This window comes from Aquarana catesbeiana, linkage group LG05, assembly GCF_042186555.1.
Source record: "Aquarana catesbeiana isolate 2022-GZ linkage group LG05, ASM4218655v1, whole genome shotgun sequence".
NCBI lineage: Eukaryota > Metazoa > Chordata > Amphibia > Anura > Ranidae > Aquarana > Aquarana catesbeiana.
Window position 1 is genome coordinate 587,107,688 of NC_133328.1, and position 12,698 is coordinate 587,120,385.

The window sequence follows — 12,698 nt, forward strand, 5'->3', positions numbered from 1 at the left end:
CGCACACCTTGAAATATTCAGCACAGCTTGCTGGGGGCTCTTTTAGAAAAGCTAAATTGTTTTATCTCTCTTTATCTGTCTCCTCTTTTTGCTTTTGCGGTGATGACAACTTTTCTCTGTGTGTGCTGGTTTGTCTCTTTTTTTTTTTTTTTTTTTAATGTTTAATTTTTTGTTTTTTTTTGTTTAATAAGTCCCAGAATTTTGTCTTGCGTCTCATTTTCACGTGTGACGTTTGGGTGATTTTGATCATTTTAGTTTATTTTCTTTAGAATTTCAGTTGCCAACTGATGAAAGCAAATTCTAAACAACATTATTCTGTTCTACATTTATGCAGCAATTCATCATTCTGTGTCTTTTGCTGGATCATGGTACTCAGTGCTTACAGCACAAATGCTTTCACAGTTGAGCTGATTCTGCTGACTCTGTTCACAAAGTGTGTGTTTTTCTGGTGTGCTGTCATTGCATTTGTGTTAATTGAAATGACCAGCCATGTGTACGGACAATCCTACTGCACTGTATGAGGAGTGCAGCAACAATGTAAATCACCTTTTTGCTGTAGATGTTGATAAAATTGCAGCATGTATTGTACTAATGAGATCACTATTGTATGTAGATAGTCCTCAACAACACCCAAGTGCCATATTTTCATGCTGAATATTAGTTTCTGGGTCATACTTGCAAGTCAGATATTTTCCTCTGACACTTTTTTTTATTTTATATTTACAGATTTACAGAGCAATCCAATGAGTGCAACTCAGTCTCTTAACCACTTGGTGTCCGAGCTATAGCCGAATGACGGCCACAGCGCGGACCTAAATTTACGGGAGGCCGTCATATGACGTCCTCTCCTTTGGCGTGCACTGTGATCACCGAGTCACTGAGACTCAGATGATCACAGATCCGAGTAAGGGGCCGATCCCAGCCCCTTACCACGTGATCAGCTGTCAGCCAATGACAGCTGATGACATGATGTAAACAAAAGCTTGGTATAAGCCGACCACCGGCTTATGTGCAAGGGACATCGGTCCTGAAGAGGAAGAGGCAATTCTGCCTCATCTGTGCCCACCAGTACCCCCTGCCAGTGCCACCTGCCAGTGCCACATATCAATGCCCATGAGTGCCACCTATCAATGCCCACAAGTGCCACCTATCAATGCCCACCAGTGGTGCCAATCAGTGCCACCTAGCAGTGCTGCCTATCAGTGTAACCAACCAGTGCCCATTATTGCCACCCATCAGTGCCCATCACTGCCACCCATCAGTGCCCATCACTGCCACCTATTGGTGCCCATCAGTACCGCCTCATCAGCATACATAAATGAAGGAAAAAATTAACTGTTTGCAAAATTTTATTTAAAAAAAATAAATAAAAAAAAAAAAAAAAAAATTCTGTCTTTTTACATTTTTTTTAACAAAAAATAAAAACCACAGAGGTGATCAAATGCCACCAAAAGAAAGCTCTATTTGTGGGGAAAAAATGATAAAGATTTCATTTGGGTACAGTGTTGTATGACCGCGCAATTGTCATTCAAAGTGCATCAGCGCTGAAAACTGGTCTGGACAGGAGGGCAGTTTAAGTGCCCAGTAAGCAAGTGGTTAATAAAGGTCCTTGCTGGTCAGGAAGTTGCAAACTTTCCCAGCTTAGTGCCCAGTCTACCCTTCCCATAGATGCTTCACACGTTCAAAATGTATCAATCCATGCATATTGACAGTGTGTTGCTCCACATCATATGAGTGCAGTAGGGTATGTAAAAAATTGCCTCCTCTTCTATCCACCTTTCTCAGATCGGCCATTATAAACAGGGGGCCTTCATCTTACTGGGTGGCGTATAATTTACAAATGTTCTGTGCGCTGCCACCCTGTGGAGCAAGATAGAGGTGTATACTTGTGTGTCCCAGACTCGGAGCAAGATGAAATGTTGCTGCAGTAGAACAATAGAATGGTGGCTCCAGTTCACACTGTAGAGTTGTCTTTCAGTAATTGTTTAACTATGCTCTATCCAGTGATTAAATCTACAACTTGACAGCAGATTGCATGATTGACTGATAGACCTCATCAGGTTTGCAAATGTTCACTGCGTATAGCGTATCCTGATATTTGTTTCAAACTCCATTTCTAGTCTGCCTTAAGGTTATATGACAGCCATTCTCAACCAGGGCTATGTGGAACCCTAGGGGGGTTTCTCCAGAGATTGCTAGAAGTTCCTTGAGAAGTAGCTAATTGACCTCCACGTTGATGGTGCTTGCATAGTTCTGGGCCAGCACCACTTGGCAGGGCCAGCTGCATACCAATGATTATTTTAGTTCTCTTGTAGGGTGGAATTCTGACCACCAGTGTAGGGGGGGGGGGGGCATTCTTTCCACTGGCCAATAAAAGAGGAGGCATTTTCACATTTACCCAATGAATTGGTTTTAGCCGGATTCCCCCAAACATGAAAATCATTTCAAGGGTTCTGTTGGCATATAAGGTTGAGAGAGTCTGTTATATGGCAAGAACAAGGAAACTGCTGTTTTTCAGATTTCACTCTCGTGTTGAATATACTCCTGCTGGAATGCTTTTGACCAATAGTTCAGACTACATTAAACATATAGAGAAATTGAACCTGTTCAATTGGTCTGTTGCTAGGTTACTACTTTACAGATTGTACAGTCTGTTGAATATACTCCACTGGAATGCCTTCGACCAATGGCTTAGACTACAATAAAAAAATATATGGGAAGTAGAACCAATTGGACTGCTGCTAGGTTACTAATTTACAGTGTGACCACACCTGTAGGAAAAATGGCCTCCTGCCATGTGAAAAGTAAACAACAGCATCTGTATCCCCATCAGCGACCTACAACCTCAGAGCTACTATCAGTTGGTGCCTTTTGTAACTCCCAGTTTCCTGAAAATCATAAAGCTGCAAGTATCTGGATCCGCTCCTCCTACTACAAAGCAGTGTCTTTATCTATCTACTAAGTGTTGTTATACCAGCTGCATTCTTGCACACATTTGCCCCCTTTTATGAACTCTGTTTTAAAGGCCAAGTTCACCTTTTAAAAAAATTCTGTGCAGTCAAGGGGCTCTACTAATGTAAAAAACATTGTTCCTCCTGACAAAGGAGAGCACTAAGGATGAGCTCCGGCGTGTTCACACACTCCACGTGTAGAGCCCGCCAGGAAGTCGGCACGGCGCTGCGCTAATCACCGGCAGGGAGACATTTTCCCGATGTGTGGCTGCAGAGATCATGAAATGTCTCACTGCCTGTGATTAGCGCAGCGCCGTGCCGACTTCCTGGCGGGCTCTGCACGTGGAGTGTGCGAACACGCCGGAGCTCATCCTTAGAGAGCACCAGTTCATATGATGATGCTGAGAGTATGCTCAACGCTCAAAGCATCCCAGCTTCTGTTCCAGAACTTGTTTTGTTCCAGAACTTGTTTTGTTCCAGAACTTGTTTTGTTCCAGAACTTGTTTTGTTCCAGAACTTGTTTTGTTCCAGAACTTGTTTTGTTCCAGAACTTGTTTTGTTCCTGAACTTGTTTTGTTCCTGAACTTCTCTGGAGAAGCAGAGCTTGACCTACAAGCATGACATTGACCACGTGTTTTACACCACTGGGACACCTTGACCTCACAGTGATTTTTTTTTTTAATTTATTTATATCTTTAAGGTGAAATGGGCCTTTTAAAGGAAATGAAATACCCATTTCATATTCTACATAAATATACCTATAAATGTTTATAAAATATGAAAATTATCAAAATATTTGAGATCTACGAATAGCCCTCAAACATACTAGCTTCTCAGCCTTGGATAATGCTAGCCATTAAAACTGAAGTGAATTAAGCATGCTATATCTTAGTATGAGTGATTTCCCAGTGCTCCTAAAACCTTTTGGGGCTAAACCCGTTTAGTGCTTAGGGGTTTAACCTAAAAAAAAATGGCTTTTGCAGTGGAAAAGTTGGATTATAACTGGGCTGGCTTTTGGCAACCTGAAGCCTCCGTTTCCCCACTGGCACATACTTGGGATTGAGGTAGGTGGGCCCTGTGACATACTAGGTCATAGTGAGAATATCTGATCGTAAACACAGATTGTCCTAGTTGCCATCTGGGGTGAGGATAGCAAAGCCACAGCATAGTAGCCAAGGCTTTAAGAGCCCATACATATAATCCCTAAATTTGTTTGAGCCACAAACATGTCTTATAAGTTCCTTTTAAGCTTTGAAAGCGTATGTGCATAAATAAAATATAGGTTTCCCATATTGTCCATGAAAGTGGCATCAAAGTTAATGTAAGCTTACATTGGATATTCAAATATATATTTTTAAAATTTTAAGATCTATTTTATTGTGTTTGTTTTCCTTTATTGAATTTATTTCCAAGGAAGATCTGCATACAGGTTGTTAGCTGTTTGTGTTAAATTGATGTTCTATTTCTTTGTGCTTCATTGAGTTTTTCACTTTCATAGCTTTACAGTGCTGAGTGTATTTAAAATAAAAGATCCAACAAGAGAGTTGTACTATTGTCACACGGTCTGTTAGGAGTTTGTAGCAAGGAGTGGGCATTCTTTAGGCATGGAGTCCGTAAATTCATTGCATGCAGTGTGAAAAATCTCCTACTTTCTCAATGTATTGTATTTCAGAGTACATTGCACATGACTGACCTCTACTACACATATATCCACCGATATTACATAGAATTCAGTTCTACGCAGATCTGTAAACTAATCTTCAAAGTTCAAACCATATACTAATGCTGAATAATTATATCTTTAACTTCACACTTAAGTTATCTCTGCTGCATTTAAAGAGGAACTGCAGTCTGCACACATAATTTGTAATAAAAACATCTTTGCCATTCTGAAGCGTCCCTCCAACCACTTTGCATATTACTTTATATATACTGTGATTCTATACTTGCCAAATATGCTGCAGAAATCTCCCTCCAGTGAGTCTGGCTGCATCCATTATAACTGTGGTCAGCTGAAGCTGCTGCCTGTTCACTTCCTGGATTCACACAGACACACACCTCCAGCTCTGCAGCTCTCATTGGCCCTCTCATGACTCCCTCCACCCTCCCACCCTTCCTGGCAAATTCTCACAGTGAGCGAGCTGTGCATGATGTCATACGCCTAGGCTTTTTACCAGACAAACAGGAAGTGGGCTGTATAAAGTATTGAATGGCAGAAAAAAAATGTTTTACTATCCAAAGTTAAAACAACAAGGGCAAAAGATCTAATAGATGGAAAGATGAAAAAATGACTGAAGTTCCGCTTTAAGTAACGCTTACAGGTCTGGTCCTTTCTTAAGCCTGTGACTGGACAGTGAAATGAGAAGCAGCAGACTGTGCTCACCTATCTGTCACTCTGCTCTCTCCTTCTGTCGGCATGCCCCTTACCATGCAGCACAACTAACTGGCTCCTTTGTGCTGCTTCTGCCTTTCTCTGAGCTCTACAGTACAGGGACCAGATCAGATGTATGTGCAAACACTACTTGCAGAAAAAAAAAAAATAAATTAATTGGGTAGGAATAAATACTAGGCTGTAGTAATTTGTGTCTCTTTCATATCTGCCGAGAGTTTAGTATGGTTATTTTCAAATGCGTGTTTGGTTATTATGAGTTGTAAGAAAGAGCCCATCAATCTGTTCCCTTAAGCTGGTGACATTAAAAAAAGAAGTATTAAAAAAAAAAAAAAAGAAAAGAAAAAAAAAAAAGCTTTTTAGTAATATTGCTCTAAAATTGTCCAATAATTGAGACTTTCTCAGTAGCAGGGTAATATATAATATGTTCTTTTCTTGACCAGAATCCACTACACAGAAAGATAATCACACAATCATGGCAATTACTCTGAAATATATTGATTTTAGCCAGTCAGTCATCTCATCTTTGTGTGTCCTGCTGCTTCTATTAACTTCTTTGTTCACCTGTCTTGTAAAGATTACCACAAGGGAGGATGTGAACGCCAAGCAAGCGACAAGCATCAAGAGTGACCTGGAGCCCGAAGCTTTCAGACCAAACCTCAGTGACCCTAGCCAGCTTCTACAAACTGACCAAATAGAAAAGGTGGGCTATTCTTATTTTAGTGGCACGTCGATTTGCTTCATCTTGCAGAGTTCTTTTGCAATTGAAATTGAACTTTAGGCACTGGGTTCTGTGTTGGGAGCATTCCAGTGTTTGCTTTCAAACCAAGTGTTCCTTAGGGTGTTGGCTCCAGTGTCCATCCAACCTGTTGCCTTCTCGTGGCATCCCCATTGTGGAACAGGTGACCTCCTGTGGAAAGGACAGGCGCCACAGGCCCATTGAACTACACTATCCTGATGAGCTAAATGCCTCCATGATTGGCTGGCTCTTGCTTTATCAAGAATTTGTGCTAAAAACTGTTCACTGCAGACAGTTTTAACTAGTAGAAGGGTCTACAGCATCTTCTCCCTCATGTCCTTCATCCTTGGCCATAGAGGTGCCCATCTCTCAACTCTTGCAGGAGAGTGGGATGTCAAGGGGCCTTCCTCACCAAGGCACCCCCCCTTTTTTTTAAATCTTTTCTCGGATCACCTAACTGGCACTGAAAGTGCAAGTACATATCAAAAACCCAAAAGTGATGCATTTAAACATGCCCAGGGACATATTTTCTGATGAGACTTAACCAGTAATTATCTGTTGTGTGCTGCTAAGCAGCAGAGGACACTGACTGCTGGAAATCTCCTCTACAGATAGGTGGGAGATGGGATTGGTCCTCAGTTTTATTGGATCTGTATTCCTCCTTGCTTATTTGGTGAGGAGATCTACCTGCTATTCCCTGCCTACTCCTTGCAAAGGAACCTCTCGTGTACCTTCCCTATTGGCCTTGTTGATACTAGGGGATCTAACCTTGGTTCTCCAAAGGGGTACAGGGGCCACCGTTCCACACATTGGAATTGCTTCTGAACCAGAAAGCCAAAATAACATGTATTTAAAATTAAATCCTTTCCTTGCATTCCACTGATGGTCACAGGTCCCAACTTGCTCTTGGTACTGCTTGCTACAAACAGACATTGGTAACAAAGTGCAGCTCTAATTAGTGTATATATACATCACTGAATAATATTATAATCCAACGTGTAAATAAACAAAATCATACAAAATACTGTTAACAGTCCCCCAGGTGAAGTAATTTCAAATAAATATTCTTCAAAGCGCAAAGTTTTTTTTTATTCTGGAAGAGACCCCTTTAAGGGCAAAATTAAATCTTCACCATGAACCAATGCAGGAAAGGTAAACCAAAGAGGAGCCCCACTCAAGTGCACCTTCACCATTAGGTCCAAAACACGCTTACAGAACACTTTGACTTCCATATAAGAAGTCAAAGTAGGCCTGTACATATGTATATGTGGATGATCTCTTCCTGCATTGGCTTCCGTCACTCCAGAGTCATGGACTCCACCATTGTGATGAAAGGAAAGCCAGGAAACCACATAGTGTAAATCCATAAAACTCAAACAATTTATTAAGATAAAAATAAAACCTTTAGTACTTTAAACAGTTGGTCTCAGGATTGAGGCAGGCCACTTCTGGGTTTTGAGGTGCGTGATGACGTCACAAATGTCGGCTCCGCCCAAACTGAGACATGCTAGAAATAGAAGGGGTTCTCCTGAGATTTTTTTTTAATTTTATTTTTTGTTTGCCAGTGTCCAATCCTTCAATATAACTTTGTGTCTCTCCAATGATCTCCAGGAAAAAGGTTTTACTGTTATGGCAAAATCCTTATTTTGTCTGTATGGTTTAGGGAGATATTATAGAGAGACTATTTTTAGATTGAAACTATTTCCTTTATCTAACCTTAGAGCAATTTTTTCAATTAAAAAAAAAAAAAGTTATGTTCTAGTTATCATTTCTCCACTTGCGTTGTAAATTTGTTTTGTATGTGCATTGTAACCTGGATTTGACTGTTCCAACAGCTCACAAAGCACCTCCCACCTCGCACAATTGGCTACCCATGGACACTTGTGTACAGTACAGCAAAGCATGGGATGAGTCTGAAGACTCTGTACAGGACAATGCTGGGATTAGACACTCCTGTCCTCCTGGTGATTAAAGACAGTGATGCCCAGGTAACTCCCTATTTTCTCTTTTGACGATAGTATGGCTATGCACATCACAGTAGCAGGATCCCAGAACTTTCAATTCAGGTGCATGTATTGGCATAACCATATGCAGCCACTGTCCGTCACACATACTGTGAGCTGCACTGTGGGAGTTGCAGATTGTTAGTGGTGATGCCAGTGTAGTACCTTCTATTGCTCCTAGCCTCCTCCAAATCCCAAAATTACGTTTTTGTTATCTTGATCCAACTTCCTGTTAGAAGGTAGCTGCCTTCTGTCTCACTGTAGGAACTTTGCCATCCTCTCTTGCTCACTCCGGAGATGGACTAAAGACTATGGACTATGGGATTTGCACTGTGCATAGTGCAGGGCATACAATGACAACTAACGTGTACTGCTTGATCCAAACAAACAGAAGTGAAGGGGAATAGGAAAGGTTCAGGAGCTCACAGAGGACATTACAAGCAGACAGAAAAAACACCTTAAATAGGGATTCCGGCCTTAAATAAAAAACAAAAAAAAAAAAAATTAAAAGTCAGCAGCTACAAACACTGTAGCTGCTGACTTTAAATAAGTACTTACCTGTCCTGGGTGCCTGCGATGTCGGCCGCCTGGGGCCGACCCGTCCCTCGGCTCTTGGGTCCCGGCACCGCCATCCTAGGTAAGGGAAACAGGCAGTGGAGCCTTGCGGCTTCACTGCCAGTTTCCTACTGCGCACGCACAAGCGGCGCTGCGCTCTGTGAATGGCCCCGTGGTGTTCTGGGAACACACACAGTTCCCAGAAGACAACGGGGCTGCTCACCAAGGAGCAGAAGACGCCGTGGAAAAGGAAGAGGCAGATTAGGAAGACTGCCTAGCAACAAGGGTTTAGGTAAGTTTTAAAAAAAATTTTTTTTTTCAAATTTTTTTTTTTTTTTATATTTTTTTAGGATTTTTGGTGATTTTTTTTTTTTTCAGGGTGGCCCTCCAGTTTAAGAATCCATTTAATGAAAAATAGATTACAGAACCATTAGGTAGTTGACGTGTATGCATTATATTTGGAGAATACGGATATTGTTTAGTGTCACTTTAATTGTACCTATACTGTATATAGATTATTGTACTGAGGAACAATAACTATGCGGATTGGCAGGTCTGTTAGAGCTGATGCATGTGCATAGATATCCCACATACAGAAGGACCTAAACACTTTTTATTGTTTATTGCAACTAGTTACTTGTTGTGCATTAATTAAGGTGGTTCTAAAGGCTGAAGTTTTTTTTTACCTTAACCACTTCAATGCAAGGCATTTTCACCCCCTTCCTGCCCAGGCCAATTTTCAGCGCTGTAACATTTTGAATGACAATTGCGCGGTCATGCAACACTGTATGTCCCCTCCTGTGCGACCGGCGAGCCGGAGAATGAATTGGCCGGTGGGGGCTGTTTATAATAGAGAATAATGCAGACCAGATGGTCCCCAGGGGCCTCCATGACCTTTGGAGGCCAAGCGTGAGGATATGGCGTCAAGTCTGGCTTCGGCAGATGTAAACACTGCCGTTTCCTCGGCTGTGAAGCCGAGATCGTTTTTTTGTTTTTTTATTTCAGGCTTTCCAGCCTAGAGGCAAGATCTGGAGACCTATAGACCTGTAAAGAGGACCTGTCATGCCCTATGTTCCATAATCTCCTCTGTAACTCTAAACAGGTAACCTGTAAAAATCTATGGAGATTTTTAAGTACCGAAGTTTGGTGCCATTCCACAAGTGTGTACAATTTTAAAGCATGACATGTTGGGTATCATCTATTTATTTACTCATGGAACAGCATCTTTCACAATAAAAAAAAAAAAAATCGGGCTAACTTTAGTGTTTTTTTTTTTTTTTTAATTTAGGAAATTTCCTTAAACATTGCGTTTGAAAAATTGCTGCGCAAATGCAGTGTGACATAAAAAGTTGCAACAACCACCATTTTATTCCCTAGGGTCTCTCTCTCTTTCTCTCTCTTTCTCTCTCTCTCTATATATATCTATATCTATATATATATATATATATATATATATATATATATATATATATATATATATATATATATATATATATATATATATAATGTTTACCATAGAAGAAACACCTTGTGCCAAAGGTACGGTGAAGGACCCCTCAGGGTCGTTAATAGACAGATTAAAAAAGTATACATTTTTATTACAAAATGTCAATAGCATACATATAAGAACAATACATTTAAAGCATGAAAGCCATATTTAATACCCTGAATATTACAATTGTATAGTTAAGTCACTATCCTGATGCAGAAAGGAATGGCGGCGATCGCGTGTATATAATACCTTACATGTTACGGACTGAAAGTTCTTCAGAGGTTTTATGTTAATTCAGATCGCAATAGAATTTCTACAAAAGAAGGTATACAAGTAAATTTAACATTGATAATAGTTTGATCATATCAGTAATCATTCGGCTAAACAACACACATTGCAGTGCAAAAACATGACCTGTAACATGAACTAGTTTACTCACATGGCAAACATATGATATTGAGCATGTCTCTGAGGAGATTGGCCTGGTCAGGAATATTTGTTGATCATAAAGGCACACATCCCTTCAATCCACCAAGCAGACTAACCAAACGGAGGAACCGGGGCTTGCTTCACTGCAAGGACTCAAAAAATGGTGGGACCGAAATGTAGGCCAACCACCAACACTGGACCAGTACTGCTATATATAATATAAAAAATTATATATGTATCAGAATCGGGTGCTATGGAAAAGTATCCAAGAAACAATCAGGAATTGAGGCATGTGATTGCCCCTGCAACTCAAACAACATATCTGGTGCAGGGAGGCATATGCCTTACTTGGTAAAATAAAATATAATAAACCGACCTGGAGAGTGAAGTGTGCTCCTATGGCTGACCGCTCCCACAGCATCTAAAAGAGGCCTGGGGAGCGATTTAAATACACCTGTCAGAGGATCGATATCCAATCTTGAAATCAGCTGTTGCAGTGAGAGGGAGGGACAGTGCAAAGCCGTCACACGTTCCCTCACCTTGGAGTCCTCCAGCATCACGTCGCATGGTGCGACAACGTCCCATAACATAGAGCATGGCCACGTCACACATCATGACGCCCCCGACGCGAGTTTGGCAGTGTCAGCGAGATGGAACACAAACACAAGGAAGCCTGAGAAGGGCCTTCTCTGCCAGGAAGTGGGTGTCCCGAGCATTACCCATCCCACAAAGTGGAAGATTTCCCCTCTATTACTTTTCTGGGGACAGCCAAAATTTGTGATTTTCTTTTACTTTCACTTTGGTAATGGTAAAAAGGACAAATAGAGAGGGGGAATCTTCTTAATGGGAGTTCAGACAGCAATAGAAACTGACAAGCGTTCTAATCCATCTCCACTCTATCCAAAACTAAAAAAAGAGCTTTGCTTTTAGTTATACTTTAAGGTATAAAAAACCTTAACGCTTTATAACTACTTTCATTTTCACTAATGGGAAATGAAACCTCTGACCATAGATTTTATCTGGGACATCCTATAGGTGTTGGTGAAAGAAAGGGGCTCATCTCTGTCCTATGCCAACATCCACTGCATAATTTTGTATTTTAAAACAAGGTAATTCATATATAACGTAGAAGGCAATGTGATTATTTCTGTTTTTACAGATTTTTGGAGCATTAGCATCAGAGCCATTTAAAGTGAGTGATTGCTTCTATGGCACTGGGGAGACTTTCCTGTTTACATTTTGTCCTGACTTTCAGGTGAGTGGATTCTTCATAATAGGTCTGTCTATTGCTTGCTTTCCTGTTCTCTTATTTATGGTCTCCCAGGTGGACACGCTGCCTGGAATATAGACTCATTGCTCTCTATCAGAATACAGGAGAGCCCAGCAGTGAAGGTTTGTTTAGCCACTACTAATGAAATCCCAATTTTTGTTTTCCCTCTGAAGACAAATGGCTGTACCTCTTCTCCAGGGAAAACTCTGGAAACAAATGCAGAGACTAAGGGCTTCTGGGCAATAGCAGGCCTCTTCTTTGGATTGTAGAGTCGAAAAGAAGGGAAAGAAGCGCCACTAAGTGTAGTATTAGGTACAATTTATTATAGCCCCTATATTGGGTTACTCACAAGAGTTAGATATATTACAGGCTCTTTATCAAGGTAATCACTGTGGGGGGGGTCTGTCCCTATGCTCCTCGTGCGCTGAGTAGACTGGTTGTGTCACGCTGTGGGGAAACGGAGCTTGCGGGTGGGGGAAGTCCTATGAAGCCCTCTCACTGTTCCAGAATCCAAGATGGATCGCAGCATATCGCAGATAGTACGAGGGGTGCTGACGTCACAGGTCCCAGAAAGCTCAGTTTCCCCACAGCGTGAGACATCCAGTCTACTCGGCGCACGAGGAGCTTACGGACAGATCCCCCAGCGATTACCTTGATAAGGAGCCTGTATTATATCTACCTCTGGTGAGTAACCCAATATGGGGGCTATAATAAATTTTTTTTTTTTTTGACCTATGTTTGTGTGTTTGCCGTTGCGCCTACTACCCAGTGGGATTGTAGAGTCAGCAAAGGAGAAATGCTTTATAGATCTTTGCCTGTCATCTGCCAGGGAGGGTGAAGCCGCATTGCTTCTAGCATTGTTTCTAATTG

At 41.3% G+C, this 12,698-nt stretch overlaps 1 protein-coding gene across 6 annotated transcripts in view; it reads left to right on the forward strand.

Annotated features, from left to right (window-relative positions):
- Window positions 1-12,698, forward strand: part of OXR1 (oxidation resistance 1) — an 830,701-nt gene that overhangs the window by 796,056 nt on the left and 21,947 nt on the right. For all 6 annotated transcript variants that reach the window (XM_073632143.1, XM_073632145.1, XM_073632144.1 and 3 more), the window contains 3 exons: window positions 5,918-6,043; window positions 7,915-8,067; window positions 11,718-11,813. In XM_073632143.1, the coding sequence (XP_073488244.1) occupies window positions 5,918-6,043; window positions 7,915-8,067; window positions 11,718-11,813 (375 nt within the window). The remainder of the gene's footprint in view (window positions 1-5,917; window positions 6,044-7,914; window positions 8,068-11,717; window positions 11,814-12,698) is intronic.